Here is a 25,938-nt window from a genome sequence, read left to right on the forward strand (position 1 = left end):
TAAACTATTTTGTGCTGCTGTGACAGACAGCCCTGCCTAGAAATCTCTCAACTGGGGGACCCCTGTGTGATGAAGCAGGACCTCCACCATCATGTCTGATGGATGCTACAAGCTTCTACAGTCAGGTCTCTCTGCTCACTATTTGTTCTCTTACTTTTGTTAGCTAAATACTTAAAATCACTTATTAAAAACTAAATGGTTATCAGAGATCATTCTCCCAACAGGCAATGTGTGTTATATATTTCTAAATCCCAAGTTAATGTTTCTTTTCTTTTTTTTTTTTTTTTGTTTTGTTTTTTGTTTGTTTTTTGAGACAGGGTTTCTCTGTGTAGCCCTGGCTGTCCTGGAACTCACTCTGTAGACCAGGCTGGTCTCAAAGTCAGAAATCCACCTGCCTCTGCCTCCCAAGTGCTGGGATTAAAGGCGTGTGCCACCACTGTCCAGCCAAGTTAATGTTGCTTATGTAATTATAAATAAAAATACTGAAAAAAAGAGAAATGTATTCTTTAAAGTTAAATTAAATATAATTTTATGTGTATGGGTGTTCTGCCTTCACGTAAGCCTGTGCACCACATGAACACTTGGTGTTTGCTGAGGCCAGAAGAGAACGTGGGAGCCTCTGAAACTGAAGTTATAGATGATTGTGAGCTGCAGTGTGGGTGCTGGGAACTGAACCTGGGTCTTCTGGAAGAGCAGCCAGTGCTCTTATCCACCGGGTCATCTCCCCAGACCCCTGAAACTGAACCTGCAAAGAAGTAATGTAATGTGTTACACTAAGTCTGGATGATGACATAGGAAATTATGCTCAATAATATACTAGTGACAGACAAGAGAACAAGTTATTTAGTTTTATTAAAAATTTCCAATTTATAACCAAAATATACAACCACTACATTTAAAATCAGTTTTTACACTCACAGTTAAAGTGCTAAGAAAAACATTTACAAAACTGACATCAGTCTACTGTAAACAAAATAAATCTACAACAGCAGAGTGCAGAGCACACCCAGCTACCGTGACAGTACAGCCCATGCTCCAACTGGGTGTGCCCGCCCTACACAGACCCCAACAACAGTAACTTTCCACTCTTCTGGAAATGAACTGTTTTAGCCGACACATGGAGAAGAAACATGAAGAACTAGTGCCACAAGATACAAGTCTTCACCACAAACACTTTCTAACTAGATGGCTGTATGATAAAACAAGGTTAGGTCTAGAATTTAGTCACCTCAGCAATTTAATTCGGAATAGTGTTTTAAAAACTAAATTGCTAAGTACCAGTTGTTTAAAAATAAGTTTCAGAATAATGAAAAAGGAGTAGTTTTCCCACCTCCATATTCCTTGAAAACTTGTCAACAGAAAACAGGGAAAGTGTTTTTTTTTTTTTTTTTTTTTTTTTTTTTTTTGAGCAAGCATGGACAGTATTCACCTGTAAATTTCCTGTCGTTGAGCAGAGCTGTCAATGTTTATGTGTTTGGTTCTCTTTCAGCAAGATAACAAGATTATAGTGACTGACAATTTAATATGAGTTGTCTGAAGTTGCCTCTTCCTCACACTTGAAGTAGGTCACACTCTGGACAGACTGATCAGAGCCGCTGGAACAAGCAGGAACTAGAAAGGTTTCAGGCTGAGCATTTGGGGATCAGATCAAGCTAAATTAGGGCTCTCTGAGGGCATCACTGAGGAAGAGGTGTACCAAGTCTCTACTGAGATCAAAGCGCCTTTGTCTAACACAAGAATGCATCGAGAACTGAGACACCCAGAATAACTCCAAGGCTGCAATGGGTACTGAGTGTTGACGTCAAGCAACCATTTGAATTACTCACAACAATGTGGGGCAATTTAGTCTGAGTTTGAAACAACCTGGTTTATACCTTTTGGGACCATAAAACTGGGAATTTCCTGGATAGGAGTTTCATATTCTTATCTGTGTGTTTCTATTTCTATACCTTTGTTCCCCTGACCAGCAATCTAAGTATAAAGAAAATCTTTAGATGAAAGCTTATAGAACATGTGTTGGCTGTATAGCATGGCACTCATTTATTTTGGAGGATAAAACTCTGTAGTTGGCAAAAATTGAGTACCTATTACACGAGGGGATTAGTCTACCTCTAAATGGTATTTGTCGACTATTCCCTTGACATTGTGACAGTATGTCAGCTTATAAAAGCTTGAAAATCAAACACAGACTTAGTGAAGAGCTTATGTATCTTAAGTGTTCTCAAAGGTATTTACTTCAGGTTGATAAAGTGTCTTTAAAAGCAGGAATTCAACAACAAGACAGAGCAGTTTTTGAGATGACCTAAGAGTTCTCTCTTCTGATAGCCTGGGAAGAGTAGAGGTGAAAAGCTAACACCTCTTCTAAAACAGCCTAAATTGCTAACACATGCTTACTTCCCCCCAAGACAGCAATCTCACCTGCTTAGAAGAGCATTTCCAACTCTTCAGACTGAGAACCTTGAGCTCAACTGTCAGAGAACAGAGTTGTTCACTGAGACAAGAAAGGAAGAGACAGCTCATTAACATGGGATTTAGATATTCTGTATTACAGACAATGAATAACTATCATCATAGACACATATTTCTATAAATACTCCTCCAACCTATCAGATTTAAATATCAGAGAGTGTTTTTTTTTTCATTTTTGAAAACAGGGTCTTGTATGTAGCTCAGTCTGGCTGTCAGTTCCTGGCAATCCTCTGGCCTCAATTAGCCTTGCCTCCTAAATGCTGGGATTACAGACATGTATCTATCACGTTGGGTTTGAAAACAACACTTCCTAATTTAAAATTTTAATTTTGAGAATTAGTTTTTATAACAGTTCCTACAAAGGAAATAAGCCAGCACGATGCTCCAAGCTCTATAAACTGTACCCTGGAAGCTGGCGGGGGGAGAGGGGGAAGTGACAATGTGTACTTTACCACGAGGAAACAAAGCTTTAAACTTCAGTGAGAAAGTAAGACTCAAAAATCAAAATCTAGAAACTGAAAATAAAAGCAGAAAAGCTGTTTGAAGTTGGTATTAAAGGACTGGAGATATGGTTCAGTGGCAGAAGGTGTGGATAATAAAAGAAAGGCCTGGTTCCACATTAGTCACAGACAGACAGACAGACAGACAGACACACACACCCCACAATTAGGAAGGAAAGGAAGGAAGGAAAAATATACGCTGATGTTAAGTACATGAGAAGCTCATGACTGCAACCTTGGCACTCAGGAGGCCATGCGGGAAGAATGTAAGCTTCAAGGCTAGTCTACACAACACAGCAAGTTCAAGGCCTTGATACCCGATAGAAAAGACCAAGGTCTGGTGAGCTGGAGCACTTGCCTAATATACACAAGGCTCTGGTAGCAGGCAAGGCCCTCGTCCCAGGGGAAATAATGAAGCAAACAAACATGAAACACGAGACCTTTCTCCTTCTCCTTCTACTTGGTTTTTGACACGGTCTTACTATGTAGCTCAGGTTGGCCTATAATTATATACCATGCAGCACAAGATGGCCTTAAATGTATAATTCTTCTGTCTTAGCCTCTCAAGAGACTGGGATTCCAGTGTGAGTCCCCACACTTAGCTTAAACAAACATTTTCATGCTAGAGAATCCACTTTATGATTTAAACAATTTCACACTGATATCATTTTCAAGGCATATTCATCTCAGCTCAATGTAAAAATCTACTGTGTAGATTTCTTTAAAAAAATGATTTCAGATTTCTTTAAAAAAATGATTTCATAGTAAGTGCTCCTGCTGACACGATTAGTTCTGGGAAAACGACCTGAGACAGGGCTGAGGGAAGAGATGTGCCAGCTTTTCAAAACTGAGGGTGGAAGGGTAGCTAGACAAACAGAAAAAGAAAGAAGGATAACTATAAACCACCCCTCTAGGGTTACTTGTATTTTCTTATAGAACTTCGCATTATCAATCCCCAATATTCATTGAAACTGGACTTCAGAGTCAATGTATGCAACAACAAGGACTTGTAAGAGCCAGAAAACTGAAAATAAACGTGCTGTTTTTAGAGACAATTTAAAAAAATTGTAACGGTTATGGTTAATGGCAGAATACATTTGAGGAATATGTTGCTAAGCAACTGGGTCACTTTGCAACATCAGAGCATGCACTCATCGAATCACATGCCTATGATGTTACTAAGTGATATGACCCTATGGGACCACTGCTGTATGGACAGGATGTCTGAAACAGGTCTTAACCTTGAGATCCTCCTGCCTTAGGCTGCCATGTGTTTCTTAACTAAAAATGACTAAAACATCGTTATGCAGCATATGGCCATAGGACTGAGAGACTGAGCATCTAATTTAATTTCTGAGAACCAGTGACAGACCTAAGACAAGGGATTAAATGTAGCTAAGGAAATCTAATAGGCACTGAAGCTGTGTATATAGCTCACTGGTAGAATGGCTGCCTAGCACATGCTTGTTCACCAGAACCAAAGGGGATGGGAGGGGCAACAAAACTGACATAGTTAGAAAAAAAAATCCCACTAGAAACCAGTACATCAACCTATACCTACTTCCTAATGCTATGAACTCATCAGACTTCAGTCTCAACTGTACACTGTACGTCTACAGTCCAAGGCATTCAAGACATCTGAAGGGATGCAGACAGTCAGAGCTAAGAAACCCATCTTCCAAATGGGTGGGCTGGAGGAATGGCTCAGTGGTTAGAAGATCTTTCAGGACTGGGGTTAGATTCCCAGCACCCACATAGTGGCACACAACCCTCTATAGCCTTATTTCAGGGGATCCCTCAGTGCCAGGCATTCAAATGGTACACAGACACAGATCCAGGCAGAACATCCAAACACATAAAATTAGAAGATAGCAAGTGAGATTTCCTTGATCCAATTCATGGAAAGCATCATTAATTTACAAGAGAATTCTATTGAAAGGATGAAGCTACTGGAATCTGTTTTATTAAAGACTACTTAAAATTTTTTATTAATTTATTTTGTTTATGTGTGTGCATGTGTGCCTAAATTTGCACGTACACTACAACCCACACGTGGAGGTCAAAGGACAACTTGTGGGAGTCTGTTCTCTCCCCCACCATATGAGTCTCTAGGCTAGAAATCAACACTGTCAGGCATGGTGGCAAGTGCTGGTACCTGCTGAGTCATCTCACTGGCCCCAGGAGAATTAAGGGAGCTTTATGGTAATATTTTCTGCAAAGCCAGGACAAATGAACAATAACAAGTCACATTTATCTCTAACAATATTTTATGAGTTTTATTTTCAATGCTGGGACTGAACCCACGGCCCTGTCTATTGCTGAGCTAAATCCTAATCCTGCTAATATTTTAAAATTGGTCGTCGCTTTTCTGTGGCAATCTGCAACTACACATATTCAATGAAGTTGAGGAGGCAGTTAAAGAGTTCTATTCCATTTCTCTAAGTTCTTTAGACTTTATAATCAATCTGGGCAGTGGTGGCACATAACTTTAAGCCTCTCACCTGGGAGGCAGAGGCAACCAGATCTCTGAGTTCAAGGTCAGCCTGATCTACAGAGCAAGTTTCAGGACAGCCAGGACTACACAGAGAAACATTGTCTTGAAAAACCAAAATAACAGTAGTAGTAGTAGTAGCAGCAGCAGCAGCAGCAGCAGTAGTAAAAACAACACTAATGAAAGCTGGAAAAACCTGACAGCCTTTTAATTAGCAAAGGGACCAGTGCTGTCAGCGATCTGTTCATCACTGATTTTATTTTGAACACATGCTAGGGAGGTACTCTCCCAATGAGCTACACTACAGCTCTACAAAATGCATTTGGTATGAGGGCTGGACTAGAAAATCTATATTCATAATTAAGAGAACAAATATCAAAAATATGTCATTTCTTTTGTTTATCAACTTATGTTGACATCTAAATTTTTCCCATTAAAAACCATGTCTGGTATTTATAACTTCTTTTACTTTTATTATCTATAATTTTCCTCTTTTAAAAATCGCTTAAGTTAGGGCATGGTGGCATGTCTGAAATCCCAGCACTTGCCTGGCAAAGGTGAGAGTTCCGTGAGCTCAAAGCCAGCCTGGGATACACCTAAGCCTCTGAGATCAGCCTGAGCTAGTCTGTGAGGGGGCTGGAAATGGAGCCCAGTGGCAGGATACTTTTCTAGCACTGGGGTCCTAGAGTGCAGCTGCCTTAGCTGAGTAAGCTGATCAAGCAAACAGAGTTTATGGGAAGAGAATACAAGTGAGCTCTCAACAACAACTATAAAATGGTCAAGGGAGAAACAAATTAGAGTCTGGTGGAATCTGAGACTCCTAATCTAATTCCTGAATTCCTTTCAACTGCAAACAAAAACACTCTGTCTGGGGTTAACAGAGCTCACTGAAAGGAGAGGCAAAACTAGATATCAGCTTTCCTGACTCAAAAATCCTTGGATATTTTTAAAAATAACACAATGCATTCTTACTAGTTATTAACTAAAACCTTGCCAAAACAAAGCCATTGAGTTCTAAATTTTAAAAAGCCAGGTAGCAAAAACAAAGAATCATCTAAAAGTCTGCAAATTTGAGCAAGCCCGATTATATACCAAAAAGCTTAAGGCCATAATACTACTAATAAAATAATACACTTATCTGCTTTAGGAAATATAACAAGCTCGAAAAGGTCAAAAGTACTAATTCGACAGTGGTAATGAGTAGAATAATAGAACACTGAATATTTATAAATAAAAATCACTAAGTTTTAATTATCTTTACCTTAAGATTTCTTAATCTTTGTTTCTTTTTTGAGACAAGTTCTTCTATATAGTCCTAACTGCCCTGGAACTCACTATGAAGATCAGGTTGACCTCACAAGAGATTCTCCTGCCTCAGCCTCCTGAGTGTTAAGATGTGTGTCACTACCCCTGGCAAATTTTAAACTTTTGAATTATTAGACAGTAGAAAATATTTTTAACTATGGGAAGTGGTGCTAATAAAACTAGAGTCAATTATAAACAATTCTACCATCCCCCCAAAAATCCCCGAAAAGGGCAAGATAGGTTTCTGGTGACTATTTAGGTAAAAAGGTAAACATAACTTATCATTCAACATAGTTAAATATATTGAACTTAATGCATTTTGTACTCGCTCGACCTTTGACCAAAAAATTAGAGGAAACTTTAAAAAATCTTTAAAGCCAGACTTCCTAGTTAGAGAACACAGGGATAAACACACTTACTACTATGTGCTGACTATAAGTTAACTAAACACCTATGTCTACTAAAATGGCGGTCTGAACAGACTTTTAATATTGTTTTTTCTCTCTCAGATTTGGATCTTGAAAGATAAGCATTATTCTGTATCAGTAGAATTGCTAAAGATAAATAGGATTAGAATTAGATTAGAGAAAGCAATTGTAGTCTGGCGCATGGGGAAGTGTGTCTACTCTTCCTATGCCTCTCCCAGGACTCATGTGGCTGTAACAACAAAAAATGGAAAGGAAGAAAAGCCAGGAAGAGATGCACAAATGCCAATGCATTTCCATATACAGTAATCAAATTTATGTAAATGTATATACATTATACATTGTTGAATTAAATGAACATTTTTCATATTTTGTATTTGTTTGTGTGTGTTACAAGTGTGTTGGTGTCAGGAAACCAGAAGAGAATGTTAGATCCCCAGAGCTGGAGCTACAGTAGGCACTGTGAGAACAAGGGTGGGAGGAACTGAACTTGGGTCCTTTGGAAAAGCAGCAGGTCCACTTACCCACTGAACTGTTTCTGCAATCCCAAGCTTTTCTCATCCTAGCTGATCACAAAAAGGCATAAAAGAAGCTTAAAAGAATCCTGAGTTTACTTATAAACCTAGGTTCTATAAACCTTTTATCTCTTGCATTTTTTTGTGTGAAACTGAAAAGGATTCTTACTTTACACAGATTTTTAATAAATTCACAATGTGTGTGTGTGTGTGTGTGTGTATAAAAACAATTCTCATGGTCTGAGTGCCATGTAGTTGGCAGGTCGCTAAACATTTACTGGAAAGCTTACTCTGTACTAAGCCCTGTGCTAATTGTTATTCATCAACTGCTCTCTGAAACAAATTACTGTTTTGAGCTTAATACTGCCTTGGATCTTTTTGCCTAATTATTGAATAAAACCATATTGCTAAAAATCAAAGTTCTTTTCAAAACCCTTTTAATAATATTAATATTTTAGAGTGCACTATCATTTTCTTGGTTGTCAATTGAACAAAGAAAACACTAAGTATTAACATATGCCAATCACAACAGAAATTCAAGTAACCTATATGGTAAGAAAACTGTCCAGACTTGTTCAAGACAAGTTAAACAGGTTAGGATTTGGAATTAACTGTTCCGCTGTAGTTCTTCAATGGTTTCTTCAAAAAAAAAAAAAAAAAAAAAAAAAGATTCTTAAAACCTGGCGCAGTAACATGATAAAGAGCATGGCCCAAATTGAACAGCTACTTAAACCAAACAGTACTGTGCTGAGTGCACAGAACAAGTGAAGGATGGTACTTGGTGAAGGTGACTGTAAGGCCAACATTATCCATATACGCATCACCACTGCTGAAGCAAGAGGAGATGCAACAACACACACAAACTCTGGAAGCACAAAGGTGAGATTTTCATGGCAATGCTCTCTTCACTGTCTACACTGGGCCCACTTTAAAGGACAACCAACCAGCACTTGGCAATAGGTAGTGATGCAGATGGTGGCAGACGACATCTTTGAGCTCACACTGGTCTCCTCTCTTCACTGCTGTTTGGTTTGTGGATGTTGGTTTGGGTTTGCTCATGCTGTTCCCGGAGCTTCTCAGACAGAAGCTTCGTGAGTTATTGATCTGTTTATAGACAAGTTATCAGTTATAAGGGACTTTGGGCCTCTCCAAGTGGTAACCCCAGTTCCAAGGAGAAAGCTGGCAGGACAGAAGAAAGAGAAAGCATGTGGGGCCAAATGCTCAAATGTGTCTTATGAAGAATGGGTAATCTCTACTGATGCATACTTCAGAGAAGCAACATGACACAAAAAAATCATGGCTACCAGGAAACTGGCTCTTCTGTCATGTGGGCACTCTTAGTTTTAAAGGGCGAGAGAAGCAGACACACGAATTAAACATGTGTCAAGAAATGTACTACAGTAGACCTCCAATAAAGCTCTTTAGTCCTCAAGAATCTTAATCCTGCACATTTATTTCACAACACTTCAGTTTCAAAGAGCTTCCAGACTGTTGTTTTCATTTGATCTCAATTTGACAACTTTGTGAGGTAGGTAGAGGAGATATTCATCTTCAATCTTCATCTTTAAACAAGAGGAGTTAGGCTCATGGAGGCTGACTTGTTCAAAGTTGAAAACTAGCATATGGCAAAGCCAGACCTCTCCAGAGTCTAGGGTATTTTTTTTTTTCTGAGTGTGATTCTTGGATAACCTGCTAAGACTCTTCTGTGGTATTTTTAGAAATACACATTTGTGAAATCCTACTGCCTTTGATTTATTGAGTAAGACTCTCTAGAGATGAGAGCTGAGAATTCTGCATTTTATAGTGGATTAGAGCAGAGTAAGAAACAACCTCATATCAGGAAACAATGTAAGTGTACCACTGAGTCTGGCTCCATCTTCCTGTGGTCAAATCTGATGCCATCAACCCATCTTTAGGGGAAAATGAGCTTAAAAGAACAGCTTCAAGCCTGGCTACACTAACAATCACCTGAAAAGCTGGTTGTTTTTAAAGCATCAACTCAGACCTGACAGAAAGATGTTGGCTACTGAGAGTTTCCAGAGTGATCTGTACCTGCAATCAGGGCTGAGGATCACTTATGTTTTCTGAATCACATATTAGCATTTTCAAGAATTTTTCTTTCTGATCAATTTCATACAAATAAAGTTCACAGTTCATATCCTACATCATTTAATCTTTACAAAATAAAATGTCAAGAGGTTTTTACTTGATATTTTTAAGATTAAACAATATTCACAGAAAGAGTAACCATGCTCCACTTAGTTAAAATGATTTTCAAGAACCCAGGTCGATCACCATTTTGGACTTAAGAGTATATATTTCAGCTGTAAACCAGAGTAATTCAGAAAATAGGGATGTAGGCAAAAGCTGTAGCCAACTGGCTATTGGGGAATCCGGGGCAGACAATCAGCTCATTATAGGAGGGCCTGGGTACCAAGGTCTGATGGCTTTGGCAAGATCACATCTCACTGTAGAAAAATACGACAATGAATACACAGAAAATATTTTGCCATTTGTAATTTTTTTTACCACTAAAACCCCTTATAATGTGTGATGCTTATCTTACTGCATGCCTCCACAGAACATATATGAACATGAAGTTGTCTACTATTTCCTGGGAAAAATGGCCACAAATTAAAATGTTTCTATCATGCATATGGATATTATAAAAGCATAGCCCATAAAAGTAATATTTACAAAACAAAAACCAATCCAATTACAGGGGAAATGCTCATCTCTGCCTTTACTCCAGTGCTCATCCACAGCCTGCATATCTTGGGGGAAGATTGACAGACTTTGAGACAACCTCCCACAGGCCAACCAGATCTTCTGTGGCGCTGTTATCTTATTAGCTAAAATACTCTTGCTGGCTTATCAAAGTCTTCTACAGTTTAAAAGCGGTTCCTTTTTTCACTCTGTGGAAATAAACCTACAAAGTCCTAGTATTCATCTGAGAAATAAACCTTGCATAGAAATTTTCTTTAATTCTGAAACTTTGTTTTATTAACAGAGCTACCAGAATGTCATTTCACAACTAGTTCATATTATATGAAAATTCACTACAAAGCAGTCACCACACATAGAGGATTTTTCTAGATATAAAATAAGCATGTTTATAAAAATGCTCACCAGACAATCATCTCTTCACAGCCTAGAAAGAATTACTTTTGTGATGACATGATCCCTAGGGTTTGGGATGTGTTCACATCCCAGGGTTGATGTGATACAAAGAGCAAAGATCTACTTTCCCAGTGGGCACACTCTGCCCAAGAAAGCAGAGCGACAGCGAGTTACAGCAGCCAGCCATGCGAAGGCAAAAACTAAAACCTGCTTTTCAACAGCACACATTTCACCTTAGACAAGACTAAGCACTGGTTCCATCCTCCTCAATAACACGGTTCATGCTGGTGCCATGTGTAATGTGAGTCATGGGGTTGTTACTGAGGTCTCGGATGCTGCTGTGTCGGGACTGCTCGTTGAGCCGATGAGAACTACTGTGCCTGGAATGATCCGTCAGCCGTGACATGCTGCCGTGAGGTAGTCTCTCCTCCATTCCTCGGTAACTGCAGGGAGTGTACCTGCACAAGAGAGGTGGTCTTGAAGTGGGTAACAGAACATAACAGAAAATAGAACTAATAGTTTTCATTAAAATGCCTTAGTAACTGAAGTGCTCAGTAAATCAACAGTGAGAAGGCAGTAACTGACATGATTATTTAAAGTAATTCCATTACGCTGTAGAATTATCCAGTGTGGCTAACAGAAAGAGATAATCCACTTAGGTCCAGGATGAAGGTCCTATTTCCTGCAAAAGGGCAAAAGGTAACTAGGTAAAACCGACCTACTTGGAGCTATGTTAAGTATGGATACTTTCCTTACTCAAGTGCGTTTCAAAAACACTGGGATCAGAGAGATGAGGAAGGGACTGAGGCCTCCCTTTAGACTCTACAAGCTGAAGTAATGCAGCAGCAGTGCAAACGTCAGTTTTACTAAAAGACTTGGGTTGGAGGAAGGAACACTCGAAACCAGAGAAGAATGAACTGCCACGTACTGATGACATCTGTGCCCACATTGTCTAGTTGAGCTAGTCAACAGCTCAATCAATCATCTGTACGTGAGCTTAGTTATTTTCCTCAGGCTTACAGCTGTGTCCATACTAATTTACAGAAGTTATGTCTACTTGGCAGTTGCATCCTGATACTCTGTATCCAATTCTCTCCTAATTATGTGCACTCCTAGCTGGGCTTTGCACACATCAGCCGGGCTACACAGCTTACTACAGGTAGCCTTCCTATCCTGAAACACAACAGTGACTGTTCAAATTTTCTTTTGTTGAAATCCTGACTCACTGAGCCACATCAGAGGCAAGAATAGAAAAATGCCAATAGGCTAGAGAGATGGCTCGGCGGTTGAGAACATTTCCACTGGCTGTTCTTCTAGAGTTCCTGAGTTCAATTCCCAGCAACCACATGGCGCCATAACCATCTATAATGAGATCTGGGGCACTCTCTTCTGGTGTGCAGGCATACATGCATGCAGAACACCATCACCACCACCATCATCACCATCATCATCATCCCTCAGCCACTGGAATAAAGAATTATTAGTTCTAGGCCAGTCAAGCTTAAGAAGACCAATTACATCTTTTTTACTGGTCCACTTACAAAAGCTCACACGGTATTTGTCAATCTTTCTGGCTTAATAATAAGTTCTTCAAGGATAAGCACCATATTTTATTATTATTTTTTTAAGATTTATTGTATGTGAGTACACTGTAGCTGTACTCAGACACACCAAAGAGGGCATTCAGCTCCCATTACAGATGGTTGTGAGCCACCATGTGGTTGCTGGGAATTGAACTCAGAACCTCTGGAAGAGCAACCAGTGCTCTTAACCATCTCTTCAGTCCTGTATTTTATCTTCCAATCTTTAGAGCATTGAGAATTTTTTTCTAAAATACCTGTGTTCATACACATACTCTTTTGAAAAACATAATTTAGAATAATAAAAGCAAATGAGAACTGAGACTCCTCGATGACTTTAATGAGTGTGCTGCTTTTGTTTATAGCACAGGGGTAAGAGGTCCTGGACTACAAGCCCTGCCTAGATATAATGTTTTAGGCAATGTTTCTAAAAGTAATAGGGCCAGGAATGCTTGTTAGGCCTACAATCCCAGCCCTCAGTGATGAGACAAGAGAATTGAGAACTCAAGGCAAGCCTGTCTCCACACCAAGGGCAAGGAATGGATGCAGTACACTCGTACACACTGACCTAGATGTATGTTCACGGGCCTCATCCATAGCACTCTAAAAGAAAGACAAGAACACCTCAGAACAGAGCCAACTACTCTGGCTTTTGTCTGTCTGTTTTGCTTATAGAGCTGGGGATTAAAGTAAGCCTTGGGCATACTGGGCAAGGGGCCCTCCACAGAGTAACGAGCCCAGGTTCCCTCCCCTTTTCACTCTTTCTTTCTGAGGCACAGTCTCTAAATAATCCTAGCTATTCTGGAGCTCACCATGTAGACCAGGCTGGCTGTGAGTTTGCAGACACCCTCCTGCCTAAGCTTCCTGAGAGCTGGATTTAAGGGTGTGTGCCACCATGCCCAGCTCATTCCCTTTCTAATGGTCATCAGACTAAACCATTATAAGCAGCTAAAGGACTACTGCTTTAAAAAAGTCGTAACTTAAGGAGAATCTTTGTAAAATTAAAAGCTCTGAATGCTGCTGAGGCAGCCATCTAGCTTTCGAAGTGCTTGTCAACAGATGTTTTCACTTAATTACAGAGTTTAAAATTGAGAAGTCCTTTGAAAACAGTCTTAAAAACCTCTCCTAGGGAGCAGGCATGATGGTGCACACTTTGAGTTTTAGCATACAGGAGGAGGCAAAGGCAGGCAGATCTCTACAAGTTCAAGGCCTACCAAGGCTAACAGAGGGAAACCCTGTCTCAAGACACGCTCCTCCCCTCCCCCGTAAGCCCACCTACCTCTAATCTCTCCAGTAATTGGCTGTAGCCAATTTTATTTAACCAACAGTTTTAAATCAAAGAACAAGGTTTGCACAACAAACTCTTATAAACATAAAAAGTCACTGCTCGGCCTAGACCTTTGGGAATAAAATTTAGCATTACAATACATAGCAATAGACCAAACCTCAACACTATAGTGTGGGCACTCCAGAATCAGTCAAAAAGTAATGATTTCTGTTTTGATTCTCTTTACTATCTGCTACCATTCATCTAAATAACTAAATCAAACTCGGCTCAAAGCTTTCCCTTGCAGGTCACCTATGCACCAATCTAGTCACACATTCCCAAACTTCTTCCCACTTACTTTCTTTTCTACCCATCCTCTCATCTAACTACCAATTACTTATTCTTTGAACTGGTGTTTACAGGTAGGTGTATATAGTACCCAGACCAATAATTATCCAAGTACTGAACCAAGGTGAGTACTGGGAATCTGTGACCCATGGCCAGGAAAGAAGACAGCGGCAACATGCAGTTAAAGCCTGACTGAAGCACAAGTCCGCATGAGAAGGCCTTTTGGATTAGAAAACCCCTTGTGTAGACTTTCAGTTTCAATGTCATCTTGAAACCTCTCACACCTGCCTCCAGTTCTGGGCATGGAAGAGTCCTATGGATGCGGCATATTCACCCACCTGGGTACAGGATGCCTTCAACAGACTGCAACCACATCATCCTGCTTCATATGCATGCACCAGGCCTTTTCTATAAAGGTCTGTGCTCCTAGAATATAGAAATGCAAACCTTCCTCTTCTATGTACAGAATGCCATATGCACAGAAGTATTACTGTGGTAATGTCTGTTCATCTCTGAAAAGGATAGATCAGGACTTCAACATCATTGCTAAGAGTTTACAGATGAAGTACATTCCAAAGGATACCAGATCCCCTATCTCCTTATCAGCATCTTAAATTAAGATCACAAATTGATGGTTTCATTATACTCTCCTTTGTCATGCTATTGTGAAGGATGGTTTTAAGTCAGACTGCATTATTCTAGTACTCCACCTCCTGTAATATCCTTTCACTGTCAGAGAGAAACAAACCCTCAGCACAGTCTTGTCTCCTGAAAGTCCCAGCACACGCCATGCTCTGGGTAGCTGAACCTTGCCTTCCTCTTCTTGCTCTGCATGCTGTTCCCTTGTGTTTCATTCCCGAGTGTCTCCTCTGACCTCGATTTGAAGTAGAAGTGCCATCAGTTGTAAAGCTGTTCTTGACTGTCGGTGATGAGGTAGATGGTGCTCTTCTCTGAGGTCCTAAAGCATCTTGTACACATTTGTGTGCCTACACACACATTCATGCACACACAATTCAGGTTCTCCATAAGAGGGAGAAGGAGTTATATTTCAGTACCTAGCTTATTTCATTTAAAATGATGATCTCGATAACTAATGGTGCATATACTTGAGGCAGTTTAAGGGAGGGAGTCAAACCTATGGTGGAAGGGAATTTACAGCGGTATGCATCTAGGACTATGACATAGAGTAAGCTAAGATTGGCTTGGGCAAAAGAATCCAGAGACCCTAGGATTTCAGAAGGTCAACGGTCTCCACTGGAGAAAAGTTTTGGTGGTGTGCATACAACAGTAGCAAGACACTTGGTAACTCAGAAATGCCATGAGGAGAGCAAAGCACTCTGCAAGGAGCAAGCTCATTCTCTGGACTACTGGCTTGCAAAAGCAGAGTCGCATTATAATAAAAGAATAATGGACATAATGAAAAAAGACACAGGTGGTGAAACAAAGACAAAAGTGGAAGAGGAACCACCACCACCACTCACAGAGAGACAGAAACGGCATTACTGGGTGCCTGAGACACATTCATAGAACAGGCCAGGCCAGGGAATTTAAGGAAGAACCCTGGAGACAGCCACGACTCTTCAGTGAAACAACACCACCCAAAATTGTGCTAGAGAGGGAAAGCGTCCCACAAGCACAGAAAAGAAGGCAGGCACACGAGAAAGAACTGCTCCAAATTAAAGATCACCAGGAGCACATGATTCCAGAGAGGGAACTTCTACAGCAAAGGCTCAAAGAAAGAATCTAAAAAACAAAACAAACAAACAAACAAAAAAAGCCTGAGCCAGATCCCACTTCCTGAGAAGGGCAATCGAGTGAAGAAACAGAGAACAGAGTTTGAGGGGGTAGTTGTTGCACACCCACTTTCCCAGCCATCCTGTACCAGTCAGATTAAAGTAGATGTTCTTATGGAAAAATCTCAGGATGAAGACTTGGGCACAATTATAAAACCTGTTGGAAGGAGATTCTTAGCTGTACCACCCTCTTTGAGAACTCAAGTAGGAAAACTAAAGGATCTGTAAAGTTTCAGAGCTTTGCTAATGGAAAAAAAAGATGATGATCTCTAGTTCCACTCAATTCCCTGCAAAGATTTATTGTATTGTTCTTTATGGCTAAATAAAACCTCACTGTGCATATGCACAGCATTTAGTTATGAAAATCTAAGCTGATTCTACAAGCTGACTATTCTGAACAGTGGTGCAGTAAGCATGGGTAGCGGGTTGTCTGCATCATGCTGACTTAGATCCCTTTGGGTGTCTCCTCAGGACTCTTATAGGTGAGCCCTAAAGCAGTTCTATTTTTAGTTCTGAGGGACCTCCATAATGATGTCCACAGGGGCTGGAAGAATTTCTATCCTCCCCAGCAATGTTCCTCTTATCTCCTCTCCATCCTTCCAACATTTATGTTAATTTTCTTAAAAATATCCCTTTCAAGTAGGCTGTTCAGCTTGCTCTTGCCACTGCTTTTTACTCTCTGATAAACTCGTATTCTCTTGCCAACGACTGAATGTGCCACCTCCTAAACAGTTCCTAGCTCCAGTATCCCAAGTCAAATGTAAGAGAAACCCACAACCAGGTTTCTCAAGCTTTCTCTGTGAAGCATCTTCTGAGATGCTTCCCATGATACCAGAAAGAATCACTCCTAGTCTCTGCTTCCACTGCTCCTAATAAACATGGGCTGGGGCCTGGGATGCTCAAAACTCTGGGTTTAAACCCCAGTACCCCCATCAAATAGTAGGGGCCGACAGTTTAATGGCTACATCTGCTACTTCCTGGTTTTATTTATTTTGTTTTATTTTTTTTACCTCCTGGTTTTATAAATAAAGTTACTGAGATGTGTCTTGTCTGACTGCAGATTGCCACAGCAGGACTGAGCACTGGCTGTCACTGTAACTAGAAATCCTAAAGTATTTACTATACGGCTCCTAAACACTTTTGCAGCCCTGGGAATATATTTTACTTCATGTGCTTATTAACATTAATAACTGAACTGTGGGACTTTCGCCTACACAGTCAATGCTTTCCCAATAAACGTGTGCAGAAGGATCCTATTGTGGTGTCTTTCTTGCTGGCGAGTCAGGCGTCCCACAAATGGTGCTGAAACCCAGGAAGTAACATCTTCAGGCATGAGCGAAGACCCCCTGTTACAGGGAGGATTCAGAACTGCATCACGGGGAAGGAGCGGTTAATGAAGTGTTCCCGCAACACAGACTGTTGAGAAGGATTCAACTGCCTGGATTCAGAACTCTTCAGCTGGGGAACAGTGGTACCAGTAAGTAAAAAGAAATTAATGTGAGTCTCTGAGAGGTATGCTTTCTTACGCAGTAGGTCCGGTAATTGTCGCTTGCCTTGATAAGGGTAGCAACTTTTGCAGGAGCACCAGGGAAGCATATCAGAAACAGAGAGAAATGAAAAAGAAGGCATGCACAGAAATATAAAATAAGAAATATAAGAAGAGAAAAATGAAAATAAGCCATTTCAGAGCTCTCCTAGGGACAGAAGGAAAACGGGAGACATCCTGTTTCCTCTCTGTCTCCTATGGAGATATTCTTAGCTCTGGTTAGGACACCTGGGTCCCTTTGAGACACCAAGTTCTATTCCCTGCCTGTCTATTATCTGTTTTTGGTGCACCAAATTGTCCATATGTCTGTCAATTCGTGTTTGTTTTTGTTTTTGTTTTGTTGTTTTAGAGGCAAATATAAAGTTGCCAGGAATAATTTATTAAAAAAAAATAACTGAACTGTGGTCTAATACTGAGACAGGCTGTTTTTAGTAATACACCATAATTCTAGATTGGGAATCTATGAAGTGCAAAGCTCATGGCGCATAATCTCTCTATTCCCAGAGGTTCACACTGCACCAGTATAGGAAATGTGGCTAAATTCATTCATTCATCCATTCTCTTTTTCTTCCTCCTCCTTCCCTCCTCCTCTTTGTTTTTGTTTGTTTACTTTGTTTTTTGTGTCTCTTTGTAGTCCTGGCCATCCTGGAACTCTGTAGACCAGGCTGGCCTCAAACTCAAGAGAGATCCACCTACCTCTGCCTCCCAATAACTGGGATTAAAGGTGTGCATCATCACCACCCGATCAAATGTATCTGTCTAAACTGAGCAGTCTGCCTTCTTTATCTCCACTCAGTACCCTACAGTAACATCATATTGCTTTTCCATCAGGTCTAAACTCCAAAGTCCTTTGGCTTTAAATCCCATAAACCGGAACAACTATACCCAAGTTTAAAAAGCTTAATAATGTTCCACTTCTACTTCAGAATTGGCTCCTGTCTCTTAATCTGTGTGTTCCTAACTGAATACATAAGCTAGGTTGCTCCCAGAGCTTACCTGCCATCCCGTGACCTGTGGAGGCTGCCATGGTAGCTGCTCACTTTGCTGTGGACACTCCCTGCTTTGCTTCTTTGGTCATCCACCATGGCCAGCTGAGTTGAAGAAGCATGTGTGGATGTCCCTTGAGTGGAAGTTCCTCTTGACTTTCTTATAATTGGAGTATTTGGGTCCCTCAGGAGTGACTGAGCAAAGTCAGGTTCCTGGAGCACCTGCCGGCTCTCATTCACTATCCTAGACAATACAACAGGAGTTTAAGATACAAACTAACATCCCTCCCATAGACCAGCAATCAATACTGCTACCAGTTGACACTAGTCTTGAAGTTAACTGTTCCCCAAACCAAGTCTTTTGTACCAATTTGAGGTAACATTTTCAGCAGAGGATAGAATATAACAAAATGATGCCAGTAATCCTAGCATCTGGGATGCTGAGATAGAAGGATCAGGAGTTCAAGGTCATCTTCACACAGCTGAAACAGCAATTCTGTGAGCACACAGTCTCAGCAAGTCACCATCCTGGTCTTTCCTTTGTTTTATCTATGAAAAGTACGCTGCTAAGTCCATTGTTTCTAAAAGGCCCTTTCAGCTAAAGACACTTGTAATCCTTTAGGCCCCAAAACATTTTCAAAAATAATTATAAGATAGAAAAAAAGTCTTTTTTTTTTTTGTGCTTTGTGGAAGTAATAAGAGCCTCATGATAACTGGGTAAAATTTTAACTTGTAAGAGCATTTTTAAGACTCCATTTTGATTCTGGGTTCTGTGGCAGAAACAGTTGCCTAGTACTAGAACAGTCACGAGTGGTCAACCTTAAAACAAATTAATATAAAAAATTAAATTAAGCAAATATTCAAGGAAGTCCTAAACGATTTAAAGGGACAAATTACAAAGATAAAAGTTTTTAAAAGTGGCCAAGCAGTGGTTGCATATGCCTTTAATCCCAGTGTTCAGGAGGTAGAGGCAGGCTGATCTGTGAGCTGGAGGGCAGCCTGGTCTACAGAGTGAGTTCCAGGACAGCCAGGGATACACAGAGAAACCTTGTCTCAAAAAACAAAAAACAAAAACCCAAAAAACCCCCCAAAAACCATAATAAGGTTTTTTAAATGCTATGAAAGAAAGGGTGGAGAGTACATAGAAGTGCATGATGTTGAACAAAGCAAGACTTGAATTAACAAAAAATCAAATTAAATCACTGCAATGTATCTGTGAGAATCAGCTACAGTTAAAATTAAATGGCTTGATTAAAAAAGCAATGCCAACATTTAAGGACTGGATCGTATACTGAAAAAGTATGTCTAAGTTCTCAAATTAGCAGCACTGCTGCCGTTCCTGTTGTTTTCAGTACTGGGTTGAAAGGCTAGAGACTGATATTTGAGGAGTACTTTACATAGATTCTTTAGTCCATTTAATGTTATTCTTGATATTTAAAAATATAACATAACACCAATAGATGAGGAGTAGGTTCTTACAGAGAGAAAACACGTCAACTCCAAAAGCAGCAAAATATTTAATGAAACACCAATAACCACTAGAAAGATCTTTTATTTATTTATTTGATTTTTTTTTTTTTGAAACAGGGTTTTTGTGTAGCCCTGCCTGGTTCCTGGAATTCACTCTGTAGACCAAGCTGACCTCAAACTCAGAGATCCACCTGCCTCTGCCTCCCAGATGCGGAGATTAAAGATGTGTGCCACCACTGCCTGGCTAACTACAAATACTTTCACTAAAACCAAGAATATAATACTATCTACTATGATCACTCTTAACTAATCTTTCAATAGCTTCAGACTACAATTAGATAAAAGAAGGAAAGCTAGTTTCAGGACAGTCAAGGCTATACAAAGAAATCTTGTCCCAAAATAAAACAAAGGAAAAAAAAAAAAACCAAACAACCAAACAACAAAAAACCAAGGTTATAAAATTTGAACATGCACTGAATTAGAATGGCGTGTTAGTCTATCTCTTCACAGGTCTGACAGACCTGGAAGAGCAATGGGAAACTCTGACAGAAGTTCCTCTTACACTGAACAGGGTGACATGGGAGACATTTACGCTACTCTTGGTTTTCTCATCTGAGAAAAGATGAGAATACACACCAGCCTTCACAGGAAGCCAGGAAGGCCAGGTAAATATGAAGAGAAATAGCATTCACTTGTTTCTAGTTTCAAGAAAATTATTCTTTGAATGCTCCACAATTCCAATCTAAAGGACTGGAATACTGAAGTGCTTGTGCGCTCTCTCTCTCTCTCTCTCTCTCTCTCTCTCACACACACACACACACACACACACACACACACCACACCACACACAGAGGAGCTGTTATTAATACTGTGAGAACTTATGAACTTACTCTTTTTTCCTACGCCCATGGAAAAAACTGGCCCATTCAAAGCATGTCTTTTTGCTTCCAACCCAAAAAATAGAGGGAATCCCAACTATGAGAGCCATGAGATACTTCATCAGAAAGAGAATCAGGTCTGGACGACTCATTTGAGTAACCTGCAGGGAGGGAAAGAAAATCATCTTAAATATGTGCATCCACTAAAGGCAATTATAGAAATTATAAGCATAAAAGACAACAGTGAAATTATGTTACAAATATAGTATCTTCATTTATAAATTTCTAAAAATAATTTTCTTGGATCCTCGAAAGAACAGCAAGTACTCTTAACTGAGCCATCTATCTAACCCTAAATCTTACACTCTTGACTAATTTTCTGTCTCCCTTTCAGTTTTTCAGAGATACACTAGACACTCACACGACTGTGAAACTGCCCATTCTCATCCTGTCAACTGTCACTTTGTATTCTGCTGGTAAGAGAGGACATGCTACTACCATTTGTCTTACTTTGCTAACACTTTTTCGCCTACCATTTTCTTTAACACCATCCATCAGTAGCTATTTTCTTACATCAACATGTTTTCAAGGATTCCCTAACCCCTCTTGATTTTTTTTTAAATGGTTTTTCAAGACAGGGTTTCTCTGTGTAGCCCTGGCTGTCCTGGAACTCACTCTGTAGACCAGGCTGGCCTCGAACTCAGAAATCCACCTGCCTCTGCCTCCCAAGTGCTGGGATTAAAGGTGTGCGCCACTAAGCCTGGCTAGCTGTGCCTTTTAAAAGCAATGTGTAGTTACATTACTAAAATGTAAAGACCCTCCAAACGTTTTATACCCAGGGCCTTAAGCAGTGTTCAACACATGCTTGATACTCAATAAACCATATGTATTTTTGACAGAGTTTTACTGCGTATCCCTGTAAGTATGCAGAACTCTATACTTAGACCAGGCTGGCCTCAAACCCACAGAGATCCACCTGCCTCTGGAGGGCTGGGATTAAGGGAGTGAGCCACCATACCTGGCTACTTATGCTTGGTTTTATTAGGAAGAAATGAATCAAACTGATTCAGTGCCACTATCCCCTTCACAAGACAGCGCTCCCGTCGTAGCTATCTATCTTCTGCATATTTTTTGAAGTATTCAGAGTAACGTTCACAAAAATATTTTATCATCATTAACTGTGCCCCAAACTGCCCAAAACTACACATTACTCCTTTTGGGTCCTTTCTAGATGACATAATGCCCTTTGGATGCCTTCTCGGGTACAGTTTGCCAAACTTTTGTCTAAAGGCAGCTCTTTCCTTACCCTTGAATGGACGAGCGAGTGGCACAGGGACTTAACTTTGTTAGCGTCCTAAAGTCCATTGTGTGCACTTCCCACTGCTGCTGGACAAGTCCCTCCCTTCTTCTAGAGACTTCTGGCCTCTGGTCGTCTTTAACTTTGCACTCAATACTCCTACCGTAGTTGACTTTTACTTATCACTAATATTCTGATTGTAGTTTCAAACAGGTTTTTTATTTTTGTTGTTTTTTTTTGAGACAGAGCTTCTCAGTGAAGCCCCGTCTGTCCTGAAACTCACTCTATAGCCCACACTGGCCTTGAACTCAGAGATCTACCTGTTTCTGCCTCCCAAGTGCTGGGATCAAAGTTGTGTGCCACCATGGCCTGGCTTTAACCACACTTTTAATTGTGCCAAGTTGGAAGCCATTCTTAGCCTTAGGCTATCACTTAGTCACTCTCACAGCCACCTCCCAAATGGAGGCTCTCAATTTTCCCTCATGTGCAACTGTATCGCTGCACAGTTCTGGAGACTTTTCTCTACTCTATACTCAGGGCAAACTCTTCAGAACCATCTCTTACTTCAATTATTAATTCTTTCTTCATCCATGTTGACTTTAGGCTTTACTGTCATCTGCTGATTAATCTCTGTAACTCTGTATTTCACTTCGATTATGCTTAATCAGTCTTGGTATTCAACTATCTATCCTGATTACTATCTTTTTCCTAAACATTGTTTTATTTATATTTTTAAGAATATTAAACATGCTTATTTTTAAGTAGCTAACAGGACCCCATTAAAATCAGCCTATCAGCATTTGTGTTACCTGGGAAGGACTCCATGTTTTGATGGTTAAGACTGTGGCCTGCTTTTCTAGGTTTCCAGCCCTCTGCCAGGGTCTTATTTAACACAGCAACACCTTAACCTCCTAAAATGAGGACATCTGCCTACTAACATCACTGCTCAGTAGGAGATGAACAGTCTTTAATAATATTTTCTACATAGCCCCTATTAAAATTTCTATACTCATCCCAAGAGTGCCTCCAAGTCTTGCCTTCTCTCTTACCCTCCTGTCATCCTTTCTTTGAGACAGGCATTCTACAATTTTACTTGACAAATCCGGAACAAGATCCTTTTTTTCCACACTAGTACTTCAGGTTCATGCAGAATCAGTCACCTTTGTTTGAAGTCTATCAATCAAAACCAAGTCAAAGACTATCTAATTCAAAGCAAAGGCTTTGGTGAGCACAAGAGGTATGCTTCACTGACTGCAGACAGGGTCTGGGGTAGACATTTCTGAACATTAGCAAACATAGGACCAAAGTGTCTAGAAAAGTCTGTAGAATGTAAATCATAGATGTACTGATGAAGAGCAGCTTTTCCTCTGAGCACAGTTTACAGTTTGTTGTTTTTTGAATTTTGGGGCTTTTTTTTTTTTAAGAATGACAGGTCACTGCCTGTTTTACTTAGGGTTTTATTGTTGTGGACAAACACCATGACCAAGGCAACTCTTATAAGGACACCATTTCATTGGGGCTGGTTTGCAGGTTCAGGGGTTCATTCCAGTATCATCAAGGCGGAGCATGGCAGCATCCAGGCAGGCGTGGGGCAGGTGAAGCTGAAAGTTCTATGTCTTCATCCAAAGGCGAACAGGAAAAGACTAGCTTCCAGGCAGTGATACACCTACTCCAAGGCAACACCTCCAGACAGTGCCACTCCCTGGCCCAAACATATTCAAATCACTACATTCTGCTCCCTGGCCCCCAGAGACTTGTTCAAACATGAGTCTATGGGGGCCATACCTACACATGGAATAATGCAAAATACATTTAGTCCAACTTCCAAAGCCTCCATAGTCTATATCAGTCTCAACAATGTCCAAAGTCCAAAGTTCAAAGTCTCTTCTGAGATTCATCTAATCACTTAACTGTAATCCCCAAAGGAAGACAGGAAACCAGCTGGGCAAACGTCAAATTCTGCATCTCCATGTCTGATGTCCAAGCAGTCTCCAGATCTCCAACTCCTTTTTCATTTTTGTTGACTGCAACAAACGTCTTTCTCCTGGGCTGGTTGCACTCCCTCTTGGCAGCTTTCCTTGGCTAGTATCCCATTGCTCTGGCATCTTTAATATCTTGGGGTAGTCAAGTGAACTTCAACTTTACAGCTCCTTGTTCCAATGTCTGGGATCTACCCATGATCTCCTGGACTCCTCCAAAGGGCTCAGGACACTTCTCCAGCTCTGCCCTCTGTAGCATTCTAGGCTCTGGTTGACCTACTCCACTGCTGCTGCTGTTCTTGGTGATCATCCCATGGTGCTGGCATCTCCAACACACTGGGGTCTTTTGCTGCACCTAGGCTTCACCAATAGCCTCTCATAGGTTTTCTTCATGGTGCTGAACCTCAGCTCCTTTGCATGACCCCTTCAGTCCTGGGCCTTCAGCTGCAATTCAGACTGTACCTTCACCAATGGTCTTCCATGGCCTTTCACCGTGCCAAGCCTCAGCTATTCTTCATAATACCTTCATGCCTTCAAAACCAGTACCACCTGGGTGACTCTTACACATTACCAAGTCCAACTGCAACAAGAGGTACAACCTTGGTATCTCTGTGATCTCAGAAAACACTTCCCAGAAGATTTTACCCCAGTGATGCTGGTCTCCTCCTAATCACCACTAATTCCTTAGCTCCTGCTACCTAGGATCAATTGTCCCAGGAGTCCCTTCTATTTTTTCACTCTAAAGCCAGTGCCACATGTTCAAAGCTTCTGAGTTCTCGGGGCTTTTGTTTTTTAGACAGAGAATTTGTCTGGCCTTGAATTCACAAAGATCTGCCTATGTTTGTCTCCAAAAAACTAGAATTAAAATCATGTGCCTGGGTCAATATTTTTTAATTTTTAAGTGTAAAATTTTTGCTTGTAAATTTAAAATTGACAAAGTATTTAATCAGAAAAACCTTTAAAATGTTCTAGAGAAATGCTAAAAATTCATAAAATAAAATGTACATTTGGTCACAGCACACATCAATATATGTTCTACAATAATTACATTGATGGATAGTCTGTAGTATATGGTTTATATCATAAAAAATTTAAAGATATAAAGTAGCAAAAAAATCAACTAGATGGAAAATAATAGTTTTGTAAATGAACCAATACCTGAAATTTACAGAATGCATTTATACACACACCAGATTTATACACATCTCCTTACATAATCTAGAATTCATTCTCTGATATGGTACAGTATTTTTATATCTGAGGATCTTATTCTGGTCCAGCCTGTCCAGCCTATTGTGTAGCCCAGACTGGCCTTTAACTTGCAGCCTTAGCCTTAGCTTCCCAGGTGTTCAGATTAAAGGCCTGAGCCATCAATCTCCCATTTTTACTTGTTTATTTGTCTGAAAAGTTTCTCTGTGTAGCCCTGGATGTCCCCAAACTCAGTGATTCACCTGCCTCTGCTGGGATTCAAAATGTGTGTCACCATGTCAGCTTCAACATACATTTTAAAGAACATCCACTTATTTTATGTGTACAGGTGTATGCCATTTGCATGCCTGGTTCCTACACAGACAGCAAGAGCTCTGAGCCATTTCTCTAGGCATCTGAGCTGTCTCTACAGACCCAGAACATATTTTTTTTCTTAAAATATTAAGGAACAAATGTATAATTCATAAAAAGTGATCCATAAGTAGTTACAACAATGCTTTATATATGTTCAAAGCTATGTTTCACAGAGCACAGCTGTCTCCTGTGTGAGGCTGGAGATGGCTCAGCATTTGAGAGCATTTGCTGACTACAGCTCCTTGTGCCTATGATGGGGAGTCTCATAAACACCGTATCTCCTGCTCCAGAGGATCTGAAACCCTCTCCTGGTCTTCTCAAGCACCCAAACATGTGGCAAATACTCATTCAGACATAAATAAAAATAAAGCTTAAAAAAGATACTCTGTAGTGAAAGAAAATATGG

At 40.3% G+C, this 25,938-nt stretch overlaps 1 protein-coding gene and 1 pseudogene across 1 annotated transcript in view; one reads left to right on the top strand and one right to left on the bottom strand.

The window, feature by feature from the left end:
* Positions 1-840: 840 nt before the first annotated feature.
* The window catches only part of Fzd3 (frizzled class receptor 3), a 71,795-nt gene continuing 46,697 nt past the window's right edge, over positions 841-25,938 (bottom strand). Inside the window, exons 5-7 of the mRNA XM_021181966.3 lie at positions 20,706-20,854; positions 18,356-18,589; positions 841-11,283 (exon numbers count right to left, since the gene is read on the bottom strand). Coding sequence (XP_021037625.1) covers positions 11,070-11,283; positions 18,356-18,589; positions 20,706-20,854 — 597 coding nt within the window. The 3' untranslated portion in view covers positions 841-11,069. The remainder of the gene's footprint in view (positions 11,284-18,355; positions 18,590-20,705; positions 20,855-25,938) is intronic.
* On the top strand, positions 15,197-16,041 carry LOC110309353 (RNA polymerase I subunit H pseudogene; annotated as a pseudogene).

The sequence above is a fragment of the Mus caroli genome, unplaced genomic scaffold, assembly GCF_978045245.1.
Source record: "Mus caroli unplaced genomic scaffold, Mus_caroli_1 scaffold_12, whole genome shotgun sequence".
Taxonomy (NCBI): domain Eukaryota; kingdom Metazoa; phylum Chordata; class Mammalia; order Rodentia; family Muridae; genus Mus; species Mus caroli.